Source organism: Molothrus ater, chromosome W (assembly GCF_012460135.2).
Source record: "Molothrus ater isolate BHLD 08-10-18 breed brown headed cowbird chromosome W, BPBGC_Mater_1.1, whole genome shotgun sequence".
Classification (NCBI taxonomy): domain Eukaryota; kingdom Metazoa; phylum Chordata; class Aves; order Passeriformes; family Icteridae; genus Molothrus; species Molothrus ater.
Genome location: NC_050510.2, coordinates 3,073,525 through 3,093,169, shown reverse-complemented (window position 1 = coordinate 3,093,169; position 19,645 = coordinate 3,073,525). Strand labels below are relative to the sequence as shown.

At 38.7% G+C, this 19,645-nt stretch overlaps 1 protein-coding gene across 12 annotated transcripts in view; it reads left to right on the top strand.

Annotated features, from left to right (window-relative positions):
- LOC118701490 (kinesin-like protein KIF2A) overlaps nucleotides 1–19,645 on the top strand; it is a 158,507-nt gene that overhangs the window by 97,924 nt on the left and 40,938 nt on the right. For all 12 annotated transcript variants that reach the window (XM_036406124.2, XM_036406123.2, XM_036406122.2 and 9 more), the window contains 8 exons: nucleotides 3,228–3,323; nucleotides 8,938–8,992; nucleotides 12,689–12,851; nucleotides 16,207–16,297; nucleotides 16,439–16,502; nucleotides 16,909–17,000; nucleotides 17,293–17,435; nucleotides 18,115–18,319. In XM_036406124.2, coding sequence (XP_036262017.1) covers nucleotides 3,228–3,323; nucleotides 8,938–8,992; nucleotides 12,689–12,851; nucleotides 16,207–16,297; nucleotides 16,439–16,502; nucleotides 16,909–17,000; nucleotides 17,293–17,435; nucleotides 18,115–18,319 — 909 coding nt within the window. The remainder of the gene's footprint in view (nucleotides 1–3,227; nucleotides 3,324–8,937; nucleotides 8,993–12,688; nucleotides 12,852–16,206; nucleotides 16,298–16,438; nucleotides 16,503–16,908; nucleotides 17,001–17,292; nucleotides 17,436–18,114; nucleotides 18,320–19,645) is intronic.

Below are 19,645 nucleotides of genomic sequence, written 5' to 3'. Positions count from 1 at the left end.
CACAGAAACAACATATGATTAACTGACCATAACCCCCATTCCCTGTCTCCCTGTGCCACTGGGGGAAGGAGGTTGATCTAGGCAGGAGGGAGGAGTGGGGGGAAGGTGTTTTTAAGGTCCTAATTTTCTTATTATTATTCTGCTCTGATTTTGCTAGTAATAAATTAAATTATTATCTCTAATTCGAGCCTGTTTTGCCCATGACAGTATTTGATGAGTGATCTCTCCCAGTCCTTATCTCAACCCATGAACCCTTTGTTATATTTTCTTTTCCCTCTCCCTCTCCAGCTGTGAAGAGGAATGATAGAGCAGTTTTGGTGGGTGCCTGGGCATCCAGCTGGAGTCAACCCACTACATTAATCTTTTGAGAAAATCAATTAATATTAAATGACTTTTTGTCATAGAAGTGTAAAAGCTTTAGCAAAACTAGCAGTGTAGTCTTGTTGGCAGCCTGTATGTGTATGTGTTAGTCTCTCCTAAGATACTCCTGTGGTGGGCTGACTCTGGCCGGATGCCAGGTGCCCACCAAAGCTGCTCTATCACTCCCCTCCTCAGCTGGACAGGGGAGGGAAAATATAAGGAAAGGCTCATGGGTTGAGATAAGGGTAGGGAGAAATCACTCACTGATTACCATCATGGGCAAAACAGACTCGAGTTGGGGATATTAATTGAATTTATTACCACTCAGAGTAGGATAATGAGAAACAAAACAAATCCTGCAAACCTCTTCCCCTCTACCCTCCCTCATTCCCAGTCTCAACTTTATTTTCAGTTCTCTACCTCCTTCCCCCAATTACACAGGGAGACAGGAATTGGCAGTTATGGTCAGTTCATCACATGTTGTTTTTGCTTCCTTCTCAGGGACAGGACTCCTTCCCCTTCTCCAGCGTGGCGTCCCTCCTATGGGAGACAGTCCTCCTCAAACTTCTCCGACTTAAGTCCTTCCCACAGGCTACAGTCCTTCACAAACTGCTCCAATGTGGATCCCTTTCCACAGGGTGCAATCCTTCAAGGACAGGCTGCTCCAGCAGGCATCCCCCACAGGGTCACAAGTCCTGTCAAGTAAACCTGTTGCAGCATGGGCTTCTCTCTCCACAGGGCCACAGGTTCTGCCAGGACCCAACTCCAACGTGGGCTTCAGATGGTGTCACAGCCTCCTTTGGGCATCCACCTGCTCCATAGTGGGTCTTCATGGACTCGTGGGTCGACCTCTGCTCCTTGTGGACCTCCATGGGCTGCAGGGGCACAGATGTCTTACCATGGTCTTTGCCACAGGCTGCAGGGGAATCTCAACTCTGGCACCTGGAGCACCTCCTCCCCCTTCTTCTCTGCTGACCTCGGTGTCTGCAGAGTTGTTCCTCTCACATATTCTCACTCCACTCTTCTCTGGCCCCAAGTACTTCGACGCAATAATTTTTTCCCTTTTAAAAATATTTTATTACAGAGGCATTACCACCATCACTGATGGGTTCAGCCATTGCTGGTGGCAAGTCCATCTTGGACCTGGCTGTCATTGGCTCCATTTGACATAGGGGAAGCTTCTTGCAGCTTCTCACAGAAGCAACCTCTGTAGCCCTACCTCTACCTGAAACCTGGCCATGCAAACCCAATACAACTACCAATCTGCTAGTGACACAAGAAATACCACCACCAATTCAGGCAATTTATTTCATGGTTTAATGATTTTTCTAAGTTTACCTAAAATCACTTATTTTGAATTCTTGTTCTCTAATTTACATTCACTTAAACAAATGCAAAGCATTACTATGGCTTTATGTGTGAGGAGCAAATAATTGGAGCAAATAATTTGTTCCATATGTTAAAATTCTTTGATGTGGTGCTACAGCTTAAATTTTCTTTTTATCACTTCTGTGACAACCCTTTTCATCCATCATTTGCATATTCTGTTGTTTTGGTGAAATGCATCAAAAGTTAGCCAAGCACTGGCATCTGGTGGGCAAGACCTTTAAACAGAGTTTGAAGAATATTAGGCAAATACCTTTTCCATAATAAGCAATACCCTTTTCTGAATGTTAGAAGGAAATGTTTCAGCAGGAATGCATTTATTATTGACTTACTATAAGTATTTTTTAGTTCACTGTAGTCAGTGTGAACAACTTAAAGGTACAGTCAGCTTCTGATTACCAGGGCACAGTTTTGTCTGAAGTGTGGATCAGCTGTGTTACAGGTGTAGAGACATGAGCTGGCTACATTTCAGCTTATTAACCCTAATGCAGTACTTTCTGAAAGTGCCCATCATCAGATATGATCCAGAAGGAGTTTTAGCTCATCTGTAGGAAACCATGCAAAGTTTAATAAGGTCTGAACACCAGAGCTGGCTATGCATGGCATCAGCAGCATGTTCTGAAATGGGGTAAAAACTGATAGTTGCAGGGAGAACGGACAGGAAGAACATTTGAGTGATTCTGCAGTGAACCAGCACAGCCCACAGTAGGCTCAGTAGCTCAGGCTTTGCAAGGTTTAGAGGGGCTCTGTGCATGGCCTCTTATATGTCCATTCACTCAGATACTCATGGTTCCAGGTTTAGGGACAGGAGACCTTGTGTGCCTGAATATAGCCTTCTGTGTATCATTTGGATTGATTCTGCTTTTTTTTTCGGGGGGGGGGGGGGATCTAGGAGTGTTAGAACAGTTTCTAATGCATCCAAGTAACTATAGGAGCTAACTCAGGACCAGCAAGTAGGATCAACCTCCTTTAACCAACTTGGATGCAGCAGGGTTGTGTTTAGAGTGGCTGGGGCACCTGCACTGTACTCTGCAGTCTGTTTTGTACCTGTATAATAGTTTGTATCCATTTGTCTGTTGGACCAATTTATCTCAGATTAAGAAGCACTGACTGTATATGTTATCTGTTGTGCAAGATGTTTAACTGTGTTTCTTTAATGTGAAGATTCTGGCAAAAAGCAGTAGTCATTTCTTTGTTGAGTAGAATTTTAATGACTCCTCAATTAAAAAGTATTTTCTAATACATGCCAACCAAAAATATGAAATAGAAAGTATATAATTGTTGTGTTTTATGACCAGTAAATTAGCTACATCAGAATAGAAAAAGGCATTAAACTTGCAGTTGAGACATTTATGGTGTTTTGGATAAAAATTAACATTTCAGTTAATGTGTATTTTTTTTACAAATAAATTTAGAAGTTATTGAAATTTGGTAATTTCAGGGGAAAAGTATATTAGAAATTCTGTTGCTTATTTCCCTAGGATGTTGATGCTACAAATCCAAATTATGAAATTATGTGTATGATAAGAGATTTCAGGGGAAGTTTGGATTATAGACCACTGACAACTGCAGATCCTGTAAGTACCCAAGTGATGTGGAAATTTTTTATCCTTCTGAATTTTGCTCTTTGTCTCCAATTTATTTCCGATGTATGTACCTGGCCTTGAACACTTCCACAGAGGGAGCATCCACAAGTTCTTTGGGAAATCTGTGTCTCACCACCCTCACAGTAAATAATTTCTTCCTAACATCTAATATAAATCTCTCCTATTTTAGTTTAAAACCATTTCCCCTCACCACTATACTCCCTGCTAAAGAGTTCCTCCCCATCTTTCCTGTGGGCCCCCTTTATCTCGGGGTCTTTCGGGTTGCTGTGACCCCGAGAATGTTAAAAGTCTCTTTTCCCAGCCCGAGTGCTTGAAGAATGAGTCAGAGCTCTTCAGTTCTCAGTCTCAAGGTTGTTTATTGCATCTTATCTATAAAAAATTTTTTCCTGCCCTGCTGAGGTCCGTCCAGCAGGACAGTTCCAGGCACACTACCTGCCCCCGGGGTGGTGTTATGTCTTTATACTAAAAATTGCATATACAATGTTTACAACTACTTTCCAATACCTATCACCTATGTTAGACAGTGAGCTTCTACTCTAAACTAATCTGTAAGGGCCAACATCACAGCAGAAGATGGAGGCCAAGAAGAAGAAGGAGAAAGGCTGGACATGCCCAGTTCCCTCCATCTTGCCTCCTGAACCCCCATACCAAAAACCCCAAAATCTACTTTTTCACCCTGTGATAACTTCACTATTATTCTACCTAAACTGTTGTGGCTTGCTGATCTTCATATAAGGTTGGTAATTTTCTCCATGTGTCATAATCAAAACCACAGGTGTTTTGGGCTCTGTGCCAGGGCTTCTGAGCCCCCTAGCAGGGGTCCTGGTGTCCTGGACAGCCAGAGAGATGTTCTGGGTTCCCACACCTTTAGGTACTAGAAGGCTGCTATAAGGTTTCCCCAGAGCCATCTTTTCTCCAGGCTGAACACCCTCAGCTCTCCCAGCCTGTCTCCATAGCAGAGGTGCTCTAGCCCCTGATCATCTTCATGGCCTCCTCTAGACTCACTCCAACAGGTCCACGTCCTTATGCTGGAAGCCCCAGAGCTGGATGCAGTACTCCAGGTGGGGTCTGACAAGAGCAGAGTAGAAAAGGAGAATGACCTCTCGACCTGCTGGTCACACTGCTTTTGATACAGTCTAGAATGTGATTCACTTTCTGGGCTGTGAGCACACATTGCCAGCTCATATCCAGTTTCTCACCCACCAATACCTCCAAGTCCTTCTTGGCAGGCCTGCTCTCAATCTACTCATTGCCCAGCCAGTATCCATGTTTGGAATTGCCTTAACCCAGGTTCAGGACCTTGCATTTGGCCTTGTTGGACTTCATGAATTTCACATGGGCCCAACTCTGGAGCCTGTCCAGGTCCCTCTGGATGGTATTCCTTCCCTCCAGCATGTCAACCACACCACACAGCTTGGTGTTGTCAGCAAAATTTCTGAGGGTGCACTCAATCCTACTGTCCATGTCACTAACAAAGATGTTAAACAGCGCTGGTCCCAATACCAACCCCTGAGGAACACCAGTCATCACTGGTCTCCACTTGGACATTGAGCCATTGACTGTAACTCTTTGAGTGCAACTGTCCAGCCAATTCCTTATCCACCAAGTGGTCCATCTGTCAAATCCATGTCTCTCCAGTTTAGAGACTACCATGTTGTGCAGTATAGTGTCAAATGCTTTACACTAGTCCAGGTAGATGACAACAGTCGCTCTTCTCTCATCCACCAATGTTGTAACCCTATAATAGAGGCCACCAAGTTTGTCAGGCACAGGGTCCAGCAGAAGGCCACAAAGATGATGAGGGAACAGGAGCATCTCTGTTATGGGGAGAGACTGTCGGAGCTGGGCCTGTTTAGTCTAGAGAAGACTGAGTGGGGATTTGTCTTGGTTTAGGACAAAATTTGGGAGGAAACCTCCAAATGGGGTCCCTCTAGAAAAGCAAATTCAAGCAGCCCCTCCCCCTACTGGTTAGGGAAAAGATTTCCTCAGAGAAAAGTAGAAAAAACTGTTTATTTAACAAGCAAAGTATTCACAAGCATAAAAAAATTAATAGTATTAAACAGTGGAACCTCTTGTTCTGAAGAGATGGAAAATTCAGAAAGTACTTGTCGTGGAGTGTAGCTTGGCTCTCTTAGTCTCTTATCAGTCTCTTCAGTGCTGGAAAATGCCGTGGCCCAGGCCTAGGCCCTGGTGGGTGACAGGTGTGAGCTCCCAGTGCTCTTCTGGGTTTTCAGTCCAGAGCAGGTTTGAACAGTTCCAAGAAAAAGAAAAAACACAGTCCGGGGAACTTCTCTGCCTCAGCTAGCTAAAAACTAACTAAAAAGCAATGGAGAGCTCTCTCCTGCTGTCCATTCATGCTGCAGACAACACAGTCCAGGAGAAGGAATGTGGAGGAGTGAATGCAGTTTCTGAAAACAAACTGCGTGCTTCTGCCTCTCCTTTGGTCTCAGAACCAGTCTTAAAGGTGAAAAACTTAATATCCAGCATAAACAGAACAGACGATTGGGGATCATAAAGTCACCCCAGGACAGGATCTCATTAATGCATATAAATATCTCAAAGGCAGGTGCCAAGAGGATGGCGCTAGACTCTTTTCAGTGATGCCCAGTGACAGGATGAGGAGCAATGGCCATAAACTAAAATGCAAAAGTTTCACCTCATCATAAAGAACTTTGTTTTTACAGTGAGGGTGGCAAGGCACTGGAACAGGCTGCCCAGGGAGGGCATGGAGTCTCCTTCTCTGGAGACATTCAAAACCCACTTGGACATGTTCCTGTGTAATTTGCTCTGGGTGACCCTGCCTTAGCAGGGCACTGAGGTGACACTGATTGGTCTGTAGTTTCCTGGTCTTCCTTATTTCCCTTTTTTAACATTGGGGTTATGTTTCCCCTTTTCCAGTCATGGGAACTTCACCAGACTGCCATGATTTCTCAAATATAATGGATAGTGGCTTAGCCACTTGTCTTGGTTTGAAAGACAGGTGTTTGCCAAATAAGGCAGGAACCTCCCTTGGAATGGAAAATATGACCCCCTTCCCTCTGAATTATTATAACTTTGAACTTAAGGGGCTTTCAGGCAAACATATGGGAAAAGGAATAACAGTTCTTTACTAGTATGTATATATATAACAAGGCAACAAACAGCAACAATAGCAGCAACAACAAACAAAACCAGAAACCCAGTAACAGCCTTCTCTTGGCTGTCAAGCACTTTCCCCTTTGGTGTAGTTACGATCACAGCTGGCAGGGGTGCTGGTGGCTCCTGGCTGGGCAGGTCAGGTGTGATGATTCTCCCGTGGCTGCAGGGGCAGCTGTGGCATGAGCTCAGCTGCCTCTCTCTCACCCCGTAATGGCAGGCGCAGCCAGCGGAAGAGATAGAAAAGGGCTTCCTTTACAAACTCTCAGGGGGAAGGAGGGGGTGGGGGGGGGGGCAATCAGTCCCAGTGCCCCTCCAGATAGCAAAATAAGCTGTAGCAGGAACCTTGGAAGCAGAAAGCTGGAACAGCAGGGATGAGCAGACCCTGGAGTGACAAGCAAAATGTAACAAAATCTCTGCAGCTGTAGCAGAAGCCATGAGGTGTCCCAGCAGACACAGGGTGCTGGTTACAGTGTAGTGAAGAACCTGGAGCAGTGACAGAAAAAACGGTGGGGCTGGACAGTGGCAGCCAGGCTCCTGAACACAGCTAGGAGAGGCTCCTGCAGAGAGGGAGGGGCTCAGGATCCCAAGTTTTCCCCTGAGGCACCCGAATAGATGATGAGGGTCCTTTCCAGTTAGATTGGGTGTTAATAAGGTCCCAGTGCAACGACTGCTCTTATGAGCAAAGGTTCACCCACAGTAAGGAAGAAGAAGCAGTACAGGGCTGGGCTTCGCGGTGGCAGTGGATTCTCCCTGTGAAAAACGAGGTTCACTCTCCTGTAAAAATGTAAAAGTTTAATAAAGGACAATAGAAGACAAAGACAATAAAGCAAAGATTTATGGCTGGGTGCTTGGCATTCCACTGAGAACACACTTGCTATTTCGGAGAGCCTTTAAATACCTTTCCTATTGCATCAGCCTACTGCATATTCATAAACAATTATGCATATCTAAAATTTCCCCTAAACTAGTTCACATGTTCCAAGAACTGTTTAGCATGGCTCCTCCTTAGGTCCGCCTTTTTAGACCATGCGTATTTCTTGGCTGTGGTTTTGGTCCGTTCTTGTTATCACCTCCAGTTTGGGCTTTGGTCCATATTTTCTACAGACGGTGGGTGCTGATAATTTGCATGTCAGTAGCAGGGGTCTCCATCACATGTTCATTGAATGTTATCCCAACCAAGCAGGCATTTTAACACAAGCATACTATATCAGCTATTTCACTACCATGTCTAAGTTTAATTAACAACAGAAATAAAAAAAACCCAACTATATCTTTATAGCAAAGTTACTGTAACATTTTACATATAGCATCCATTAATATTTGCGAAAAACCAATATTATAATGTGTATTTATAACATCCCGGTGGTATACAACAGCTCGACTGTCCTCCTCCTATGCTGAGAGCAAGAGAGCAAGAGGAGCTCTCGTGAAAACTTGTGCCCCGAGCCCTGGTCTGAGCCCCATCTTTTATTCACAAAGGTGTTCCATATACATTACATTGCTCAACCTTTTCATGCATATTCAACCCCCAGCCCCACCTGTCTTCGCCTCGCATGGTAATTCGATCCACACCTTTCTGGGCATGCGTTGTTCATGGTGGTGGTCTCTGAAGCTGAAGGCCATGGTCTTCCTCATGGTTGAACTTTTGAACTTTTCTTCTTTGCATGTGCACTTTGGTCTCTTGGTGCTTATCTGAGTACATCTGTTGATTTTGATCAGCTTGCAGACAGAGGAGCCCCTTTATCTGGGTTTCTCGTATTCCTTGGTCTTCTCCCGGTATTGTTCTTTATTGCAAGAAGCTTCAGAAATTTGCATTTTCCAATGCCCTTTGTACCATGGCAGAAGTTTCTTAAGTAAAAGGTTAAAATTCAACACACAATTCTACAAGCTAAAATTTAAATGCTTAATTCATATTGCTAACTTCAGTGAACCCCCAAAACCTCAATATCAAGCTCTTGCACCTTATGAAAAAAATGTCTTTTTAATATCTCCCAGCTCTCATTTGCTCCTTTACTTCTGAGAACAGTTTCCCAAGGGATCACATACACTAGCACTGAAAGTTTGCCTTTCTGAGGTTTAGGGTCCTGATTCTGCATTTTACCTCTTCTGTACCCCTCAAGACTGAGAATTCTACCTGTGCATGATCAAAGATATTGTGACAATTTCTGTCAATAGCATATCTACCCTGTTACACCTAGATTTAGCTTGCTATATTCCAAGACATAGCAGGTACTCTGCAGGATCAGATCACTGTTTTATTAATGTATGGTTCTCCCTTTTGGATTCTAGGTTACTGTGCAGACACAAGGGGCTTTTACACATTCAGATGACTCACTATCTTGTAAATTTATATTTGTTTAAATTATATTGTAGTTCAAGAATAGAAGTAAAATACTGTATAACTGGAATTGGGGTATATTTCACTGAAAGATTGTTTCCTTTGTAGATTGATGAGCACAGGATATGTGTTTGTGTACGAAAACGACCACTCAATAAAAAAGGTATGTCCATTTAAGATTTTGCAGAATTTTTTCTCTGAAAAGCTGCTTCTGATAGAGTAATATTATTTATATTAAAGAGATCTAAAAATACCGATCAAAGGCAAAACTCTGTTATACTGGACAATATGTGTGAGGTACCCAGAAAATTTATAAACTTATCATAATCTGAATAAAGATGGGGAAAAAAAGTAGTTAAACTGTCACCATTTTACGGAGTGTAATTTTTTCCCAAGGTCATCTAGGATGCATTTCATTGATCTGGGAATTAATTCTACTGTAATTTCTTCAGTATTTTTATGTTGTGTTTGTATCACCATTCTTTTAAAGCATCTTGAAGTGATCTTCTGATCAGTGAGCTACTCAATGAAAACTTTCCTACACTTTTTTGTTATAGGTGTATATTTGTACTTTCAAGTCTTGAATCTGACATGAAGGGTACAATTCAGGTGCCTGAATGTTGGTGTCTTCTGACATTTAAGGTGTTCAAGGGTGTCCAAGATATCCTTGCAGGGCTATCAGGTTATAGACAAACTGGAGACATGTACCTCCTGGAATTGCTGCTCAGGGCTGGGCAGGATACCTTAGGGCATATGAAATGGCACTAAACAATTATTTTTAGGTACTGGAAACACACCTTAGTGACTTGTCTTCATGTATGATTTGCTTGACAACTTTTTTTCTTACTGCCTGGTGATCAGACTGGAGTCTATATCCCCCACCAAAAAAAACATTTAGGTTTTCAACTCGAGTCAAATCCCAATCTTTCTATTAAGTTCTTTACTTTTATGAGAAATTAAGAACTGCAAATGCATCTGGATCAAAGCCTGTATGAATCCAACACTAAAGTAAGCTGATTTTCATTTTGAAAGATGTTTCTTTCCTTCTCTTTGTTTTTTTTTTTTTAGCTTAAGGACTCAAAGAACATCACTTTGACTCTGAAACAACATGGGATGCATTTATTATTTTTGTACTGTCAACTACACATTGAGAGTTATCTGGAGGATATCCAGAGGAACATGGGAGAATTGTATAGGAAAGGGAAAACATATATTGATGTTAGTATATAGTTAGTTTTGTCTTATTTTTTCCCCTCCATGTTGCTGCTTCCCCTCCTTTTTTTGTTTATTACTTTTACTGTTTTCTTATTCCCTGTATTTTTTAATTGATCTGAAAGGAATGCATAATCTCAAAAACTGATTGATTGAAACTATTTTTCACAACATATGTCATAAGGGCATTCAATATACAAGTCTGGTAACAGTTCAATTTCTGTTTTAGCATTGGAGGTTATCTTTAATAAAATATAACTTAGAAATGTGATCCATGGGGGGAATGTTACCTTCAACTTGCACTGAAGGTGGAGACAGTGAAAATACAATAACTTACAGCAAATTGGTATGAGGCATAAATTAAGTTTCAGAAGTGGGACTTGATTCTGTGCAAATATCTTGGATATTAGTGGTTTGGAGCTATTAAGAATAGTTCTGAGTTGTTGGTAGGAAGATGAGTGTCTAAGTAAAAATGAGATTCGCACTAAAGTTATTTTGCATTTTTAAGAATAAGCTATAATAAAAAGGTATTAATGAAATAATATATGCTGGGGAGGAACCATAATCTTGTACCCACATAATGCAGTATTCTGGGAACATTAATTTTGAAAGTTCATAAGAAACAATATTTCTCTTGCTACATTTTAAAATTATATCAAGAAATAGAAGATGTTAGTGTGTAATATCCTAAAGAGAAACATATAAATAATTTTTCCTTTATTATTGTAATAAAATGTCAAAAATATTCTCATTCCCCTTTCATGTTCTGTATTTTGAAATGCTGTAAGATGTTCAAATAATTTGCGAGAAATCAAGTGTATCAATCAATTTCAGGTAGTCTCACAAACACAGAAGTATCACCAAAATCTTTAGGTGTTCTCAGCACCAGTCATTTTGTGGATTGACTTTGCAGGACGAAGGTCTTCAGACTGACATTTTAAGATTTTATTTCAGTGACAAATATTTAAAACAATTGTTTTAAACAAAACAGCTTTTGACTGCTTTGACTAAAGTTTTTTCTGAAAAAAATTACCTTTCTATAGATCTTTTCACCATTATTCCTTATTTATTCTCTTTGATTGCTTCAGAATAATTGCATTTTATTTTATTGCAGTGCAGTTGAAAAATAGAATATATAGTGACTTGAATGCATATTTCTGTTGGTGTGTAATGTCATGCAATAGTAACCATTGTGCTGTTTGAATGGCATTTTAACTGATGAAAATATGTCTACCTGATTGTATAGAGTTACATCAAATTCTTGAACTGCATGCCTTAAGAAATTTAACATAGAAATGCAAGTAGGACACATCAGTGATCCTGACTGTACACAGAAAGGAGCATTATTTTTGTGTATCTCGTGGATCCCTGGGTTCTCTGTTTTGCTGTCATATATCATACAACAATTAGCAATAAATCACAGTGCTATTTAGCAATTATAACCTGAGAACTCACTACTAAAATTGCATCTAGATGGCTTTTGTTCATTCCTAGTGATAAGAAACATCTTTAGCATGTTCAGCCTTTTCTGCTTACAAGATAATTTAAAGAAAGCATTTTACTTTAGAGAAATTCTATATTAAAGACTTGAGATTCCAGAAGGAATACAAAAATGAAACTATGTAGAAGGAAAACAATTTTCTTTCTTTTTAAAAGCTGTGAAGATATGTCTATAACGTAAAAGATTTAGGAAAAATAAAAAGACAGATTTTTTAAATGAAGCTATAATGATAGTGCTATCATTAATTATCTTAGTTTTTCTAATCAACTTTGTACAACCTTTCTTTACCTTCTAGCACCTGGTAAGAGAGGACAACTAGACTTCAAAAATGAAATCTCTTACTTAGCAGATTACTATCTAGGTATCAGAAGCCCAAGTCCATTGCAGTGTTGTGGCTTGGAGGAGCTGTGTTATCTGAGATATTATAAGAGTGTAAACAATGAAAATATGTAAAAAATAGTGATGTGTTGCTACTTAAATATGTGAAAGATGCATATTATATGATTATCTCTTCGCAAATATTAAAATGAGTACTATATGTGTTATGTTGGAAAGTTATACTGTATTAAATTTAGTAGTGCCATATTAATCTTTTTAAGTAGTGTGGCAAATATAGTTTTTAGGCTATAGCATAATATCAAAATAGAAACTACGTGATGTAAGATACTTTTTGTAACTAGCTCAAGGAATGGATAAGATAACCAAGAAATTCTTTGCATAAAAATAACAGCAACAAGACACCAAAATTTCAAGAGAAGAATTATTGCCTCCTTATCAGACTTCTTCCAGACTTCTAGGAGCCAAGAAATTGATTTACAAGATGAGGGGGGGGAGCAGAAATTAAGCAGAAGACACCCTTTGTTTGAAAAATGTTTGAATCATGTATGAGATGTATGAATATGCAACAGGCTATTGCTTTTAAGGGTTAATCCTTTGTTAGTGTGTGTGCTTTTTTGGCTTAGTGCCCAAGAGCATCCGGACAGCCGTAATTCTTTGTTTTTTATTGTCTCTTATTGTCCTAACTTTGATTGTCCAAATTCTTATTGTCCTAATTTTTATTACTATTTTATTACTATTGAACTTCTAAAATTTTAACACAAGTGATTGGCGTTTTTCACAAATATATATATGTCATTTATTTTATAGAAACTTTAATGAAAGACCTTGATGTAATAACAATTCCTAGTAAAGATGTTGTGATGGTACATGAACCAAAACAAAAGGTGGATTTAACAAGGTACCTAGAAAACCAAACTTTTCGTTTTGATTATGCCTTTGATGACATGGCTCCTAATGAAATGGTTTACAGGTATGTGTATATGGGGGTTTTTGGGAATCTTTTTTCTCATATATCTTTGATGTCAATAACTGTGGGTTTACCTTGGTCATGGACTTGTATTCCCTCTGTTATCAGATATGTATGTTGCTAACTCCATTCTTTTGCCTGTTTACTTTTGGTTTAGCTCTGTTTATCCTGAATCCTGCTCTCAGTTATCCTCCAAGAGTTTTCCAGACTCTAGTGTGTATTGCTTCCTCAGGAGACAAACAAATCAGGAGAGGGTGGGGAAAGAGCACAGAGAGAGAGACGCCATGGTATTTGGATCTTCATTTTTGCCTTTCTTTTTCTGTTTCACTTCCACATTTGAAAGAGAATAATGCACAACACTTTAAAAATTTGTTAAAAAGTAGCTGTTTACCTTGTCCAAGTTGCTTAATGGATTAGATACAGGCAAGGTTAGACACCACAGGTCATAATCTCGGTATGTAGTCTAAATATTGTGAATATTTTTGCAAAGAATATTGATATTAGAAAGGAATTTGATTAAGATAATTTTCCTTATGCTTAGAAAGTGCCTCCCATAGTCTTAAGGAATAGGGACAGAGAATTTTCTTAAATCTTGGTTTTAATCCAACAATTAGGAAGTCAAAGTTGGCATCATATCCTGACTGATGTTAGATGTTAACATCCTGTTGGTGGATAAGAGATTTATTAAAAGGCCTTGAAAATGAAAACTTGTGTCTCAAGTTTGATAGAAGTAAAAGGAGAAGCATAGCAAAAGTAAAAACTTTTTAGTCTGTTAGTTTACACTAATGCAATACTTCTAAACAACAAAGCTGTGCCCTTGAAAATGTGTCTCTAATGATTGTCTACTACTGGTAACATATTTTCTTTCTAGATAGTAAAGAGCTGTTAGAGTGTGATCTAGCTGGTGAGGTGTGCCTGGGTCACACGGAGATAACATCTTCACATAGAGGGGCAGTTGAGCTTTGGCCTTTCCCAGACATTTGTTGTCTTGGCACTGCTTGAACTTCTCCTGGCTTTTAGCTGAGAGGTCACTTCCTGGCTCTCCCTGCCCACTTATTGGGTAGACAGTCAGTATCCCTTAGGATTTTCCAACACAAGAGGGGGAGGAAAGTGACTCAGATTCAAAAATACTTGGCTAGAGATGCAGTGAAACAACACTGGAGGCTGGAGGAGAGAGAGAGCGCCTTTACCTGATAACTTATTACCCCATTAGCAGGCCATCATGCCCATGGAAATCCCTTGGACACATATCTCATGGCACATGTCATGGAACACCTGTCTGTTTCCAGTTGCTTCATTATAAGTGTTTGAGACATTTCTCAGAAGGGCTCAAAGGGGCCTACACCCCATGTCCTCCCTTTGTCTCAAGTTTTGCTTTTCTGTCTAGCCTTTTCCTTACAGCCTCCTGCAATAGTTTTCCTCCCCCTTAACAACCAGTTCCTGTAATCTCCCTCCTTCATGTTGTCTTTGTGAGCATAGTGTTTAAATGTGAGGGATGTTTTTGACATACAATGTTATTATGTTTTTGTACCGAGTTTCTTCAGCAAAATTTTTATTACTTGCATAATAAATTAATAGTAATATGGGAGAATATTGAAAGATGCTTGTATTCATACTGAAACAATAAACCTCTAGTCTGTATAGCAGTACAGGCTTTTTTTTTTCTCCCTCATATGGCACAATAATGATTATCACATGAAGGATAATCTACTTTAAGGCCTCCTGTAGTAACACAATTGCAAAGAAGATAGGTATCATGTTCTGCTCTAACCAGAACTGCCAGGGTCACAATGGGGAAAAAAAAAGTATGACAAGTTACTTCAGTTTCCTTAAATATGCTAAAATTTCTCCTATTTCTCTACTGAAAAATGTTCTCAAGAAATGTACTACTCTTTATTTTCTTATTATTACTTTACTTAGGCTGTATTTTAAGTATTTTCAAATCCATGAGCTGCAACACTGAGTTGCAAGGTTTTTTAGTATTAAAAAACTTTAAATGCCTTTTGAATTTTAAAGGAGAATCAGAGTTTATATTTCTGAAGGCTCAAGATTGCAAATAAAGGTTCTACTAGAAGGAGAGTTTGACTTTTTTGACATGGTACCATTTGGAGTTGTATAATGCTCTACAAAAATTTTCTAGACATGTTTGTATTTTGCCTTATTTTAAAATGCATATAATTAAGTCCATTTTTTATAAATCAGCAAAATGAATAATTTCAAATGCAATTAAGCAGAGATAATGGAATGTGCTTCTTAAGTGGATACGTTTCCTGAAACTGATTGGGAATATCCTCTTGAGGACAAAAAAAAAAAGGTATATACTTGGAGGATGCAAAAAAGAAAGACTAAGACTGATCAGGAATCATCTGGTATATTTTTGATGAAAACTGATTATTCGGTTAAACATAGATTTTTGCATAAGCCACGGTTGCTGAATGGCTTAATCTTACCCATATTGTTTTTGTAAGTGACATGTTTGTTCCAAAGTGGAATGAAAGGAGGTTGTAACACCTCAGTGTTTCAGTTAACAATCATTCTTGTTTCTGTCACTAAACATACTTTATTTGTAAACACCTGGAAAAAGTTTAGAAAGAGAGACTCTTGCCTCCATCACTTGGTGGAGGTAACCACCATAAGGTTACCTTTTGCTTTTGGAGATTTTAATGAAGAAATGGTAATAAGCAGCTGAATTGGGAGCAATAGCTACATTTATTTAAGTAAAAATTAATTATTTAAAATAGAAAAATTATATTTTGGAAAATATTTTTGACGCATCAAATAATGCTTAAGGGATTACTGGATTTTTCCATTCTGATGAGCCTGGGTAGATGTTTTATTAAGCCTTGTCTCAGTGTAACTATGTTCTCAAAATATTAAGACATGCAATGTGTTTTTGACCACTTGTCTTCTGAACTTAATATTGGAAGCTAATTTAGGGAGCAAAAACTATAGTGGATTTTTTGTATTGGCAAAATCTGAGCATTTAACTGCTGCACTGTCCTACTTCTGCATCTTATAATGGTGCCTTCTTTAGGGAGCTCCAAACTCCATGTAGCAAACTGTGCCATGTTGCAACACTAAAACAAGAAAATTCTTTTTCTTGGGGTTTGAAGAAAAATAAAAGTTTTGCAAAATAAATGGGAAACATCTTGTAGCTTTTCTCTAATTGTTTAGTATATTTGAATGCCCTAGAGATGGTAGCCTCTTTAGTTCAGGAATTAATGAGATGTCCTTTGGCCTCTCAAAGTTCAGAACCAGCTTTGTCACTTCTGGCATTAAAATTTATAGTGCCTTTGTGGTAGTGTGGGTTTTAAAAAGTAATTAAATTTCTAAAATACTGTTGTTTTTTACATTTAAGGTTTACAGCTCGACCATTAGTAGAGACCATATTTGAAAGGGGAATGGCCACTTGCTTTGCATATGGACAAACAGGCAGTGGAAAAACCCATGTAAGTATTTCCTCTACGTGTCAGCAATACACTTCTTTTTGTGTATTTTACGCTTCAATAAATTCTAATAAGTAACAAATATGTAAGTTACAGTTCTGTGATCTTTATTTTGTATTTTTGGTCTTTTGTTTTTTAATTTAGACTATGGGTGGTGACTTTTCAGCAAAGAACCAAGATTGTTCTAAAGGAATATATGCACTTGCAGGTGAAACTTTATTGTTTTGTTGGCTTTGCGCAAATTAGTTGAGGTCAATACATTTCCACTTCCTGTTGTACAAACATAAGGGTCTACATATTTTGCATTACAGTGGAGCTTTGGTAACATAAAATGTAGTTTCTAGGTGGGTAGTTTTTACATGGTAAGGTAAATATTTACAGATAACTTTAGAAATGTAAGAAATATAAATGATCAAGTTTACAATTTTTGAGTCTTCTGCATCTTCCAATGTAATGTGGCAGTTTAAACTGCAGTGTTTCTTAATTGATTGACTTGATTGACTGTTACACTTGCAAAATACGAGATACTGTAAAATAGACTTCTATGTATTAATGTCTTCACTAAATGAAAATACATAACTACATTTCTTTTTATTTTGTAAATGTATTCACAGCTAGAGATGTCTTTTTAATGCTAAAGAAGCCAAATTATAACAAGTTAGAACTTCAAGTATATGCAACATTTTTTGAGATCTATAGTGGTAAGGTAAGTACCTGATTTTTTTCTGAGGAAGGTGGAATTTCTCTTTCACAAACAAGATTGTGAGTTTGTCACATAAAAGATTTTTTCCTTTTTGTACTAAAAGCTTTATTTCATATAATTCTTTATACTTCCCTTTCAATCACAGGTTGGAAGGGACCGCAGTGGGTCATCTGGTCCAACCTCCCTGCTCAAGCAGGATTGTGCATGGAATGCTTTGCATATTTTGATATGACATTTGAAGCAAAAATGTCTTTTAAAGCTCCTCTTTAACTGTTATTTTTCCCTCCTCCCCAAGGTTTTTGACTTGTTGAACAGGAAGACAAAATTAAGAGTGTTAGAAGATGGTAAACAGCAAGTCCAGGTGGTGGGATTACAGGAACGGGAAGTTAAATGTGTTGAAGATGTTCTTAAGCTTATTGAAATAGGCAACAGCTGCAGGTATCTCTCATAGCTTTCACCAATTTTTCATTGTAAATGAAAGAATTGCTACAAGATTTTTTTTTTTGGTCTCTTCATAGTGATGGCTTTTTAATATGCAGTGGCATTTTTTATAATGTTGGCTGCAAGTAAGAAATCTACCTATCTTTTGGATATAGTTTTGAGTTTTTCAGCCAGAGAGAAATATGAACTGATTTTTCTACAGGATGTGAATTGTATGCATTATATAACCAGTTTACTGACTTAAATTCACATCATTTATAATCTGGAATACTGCCAGATTCTTCAGTTCTAAAAGGCCTTGATATGTAGTGACAAAAGTATAAAAGTTGGGGTTTGTTTAAGATCCAGCTTTATTGTTTTTAAAATTAGCCTTGTGACAGACTGCTGACTGATCAGATAAAAGTACCACATGCAGCGTTTTGCATATAAACTCTCTGATAGTCTGAAATCTTTGGAGATCTGTTTATTCTTGCTTTTAAGAGAGTAGTAAAATGCTACTAATCTTCCATTTCTGTTTGAAGAATTGGAAAAATAGGTATAATTATACCATGTGCATCAAATTATATGGGTAAACACAGGACTATGCCCTGAAAACTAATGTTCTGAGGGCAATGTGTTTAACATATATGGTCCTTTGCCTGTTCATATGTTCTTCTTTTCTTTCCTTTTCTTAAAGGACATCCGGCCAGACATCTGCAAATGCACACTCATCTCGAAGCCATGCAGTGTTTCAGATTATTCTCAGAAGGAAAGGGAAATTGCATGGTAAATTTTCTCTGATTGATTTGGCTGGCAATGAAAGAGGAGCAGATACTTCTAGTGCAGATAGGCAGACTCGACTGGAAGGTGCAGAAATTAACAAGAGCCTTTTAGCACTCAAGGTAACTGAAATGTTTCCATTGCCTTTGAGTATGTGAAAGCCTCCCACATATAATAGCAATGACTATTGAAATTAGTGGTTTTGCAGGCTTTGCTTCTCTGCATTGTCTACTGATGTGACTTGTAAAATATAATCTTGTTTTTCCTTTAAATACCTGAAAAAACACTTGGTAATTACCAAGTAGAAACATTGCAGAAACATTGTGCTATTTTCATGTAGTTAAAAAAAAAATCAAATGAAATCCCCAGTAGTTGAATTTGAACACTTTTTTTTATATATACATTTAAAATGGGGGGAAAGATAACTTACTTTTGTACTCAAGGTCTGAAATACTAACTGGAAATATACTTACTGATCTCAGTTGGGTTTTTTTTTTAATTAAGAAAAGATTTTTTTTTAAAAAGATACCTTTTGTAGTGGTCTAACCTTAGCTAGAAACTAAGTACCATGCAGCTGCTCACTCAATCCCCTCACCCCCTTCCCCAGTGGGATGGGAAGGAGTATCTGAAATAAGGGAAAACCCATGGGTTTAGATAAGAACAGCTTAATAATTGAGCTAAAGTAAAAGATAATAACAATCATAATAATTGTATTGAAAAGGAGAGAGAGACACAGAGAGAGAAATAAACCCCAAGAGAAACAAGTGATGCACAATACAGTTCCTCACCACACTGACTGATGCCCAGCCCATTCCCCAGCAGCTATCATCCCGTCCTGACCAACTTCCCCCAGTTTATATACTGGGAATATTATATGGCATGGAATATCCCTTTGGCCAGTTCTGGTCAGCTGTCCTGGCTGTGCTCCCTCACAGCTTCTTGTGCAGCTTCTCCCTGGCAAAGCATGAGACACTGAAAGGCCCTTGACTCAAGGTAAGCACTGCTCAACAACAACCAAAACATCAGTGTGTTATCAGCATTATTCTCACACTGAATCCAAAACACAGTACTACAAGCTACTAAGAAGAAAATGAACTCTATGTTAGCCAAAACCAGGACAGTCTCCACCCCTTATTCCATAACATTTACATCATGCCAGGTCCCACACTTTTCAATACCCCGTCACCTTTCCTATTTTTTGATAGATATACACACAGATATCATTCCCTTAGTCTATGGATCATCCCTATAAAAGTCTGTTGAGTTCATTTAGTCCATGACCTTGGGCTCCATCTGTCATAGCAGTCCTTCAGGACAGGAAAGATGGTGTGTGGTATTGGATTGTTGCAGTTGAAGCCAGATCAATCTTGGATAGTTATTAACATAATACAATTTAATTCATTGGCTATTCTTACCCAAAATCAAATCCCCTTGAGGCACACACCAGA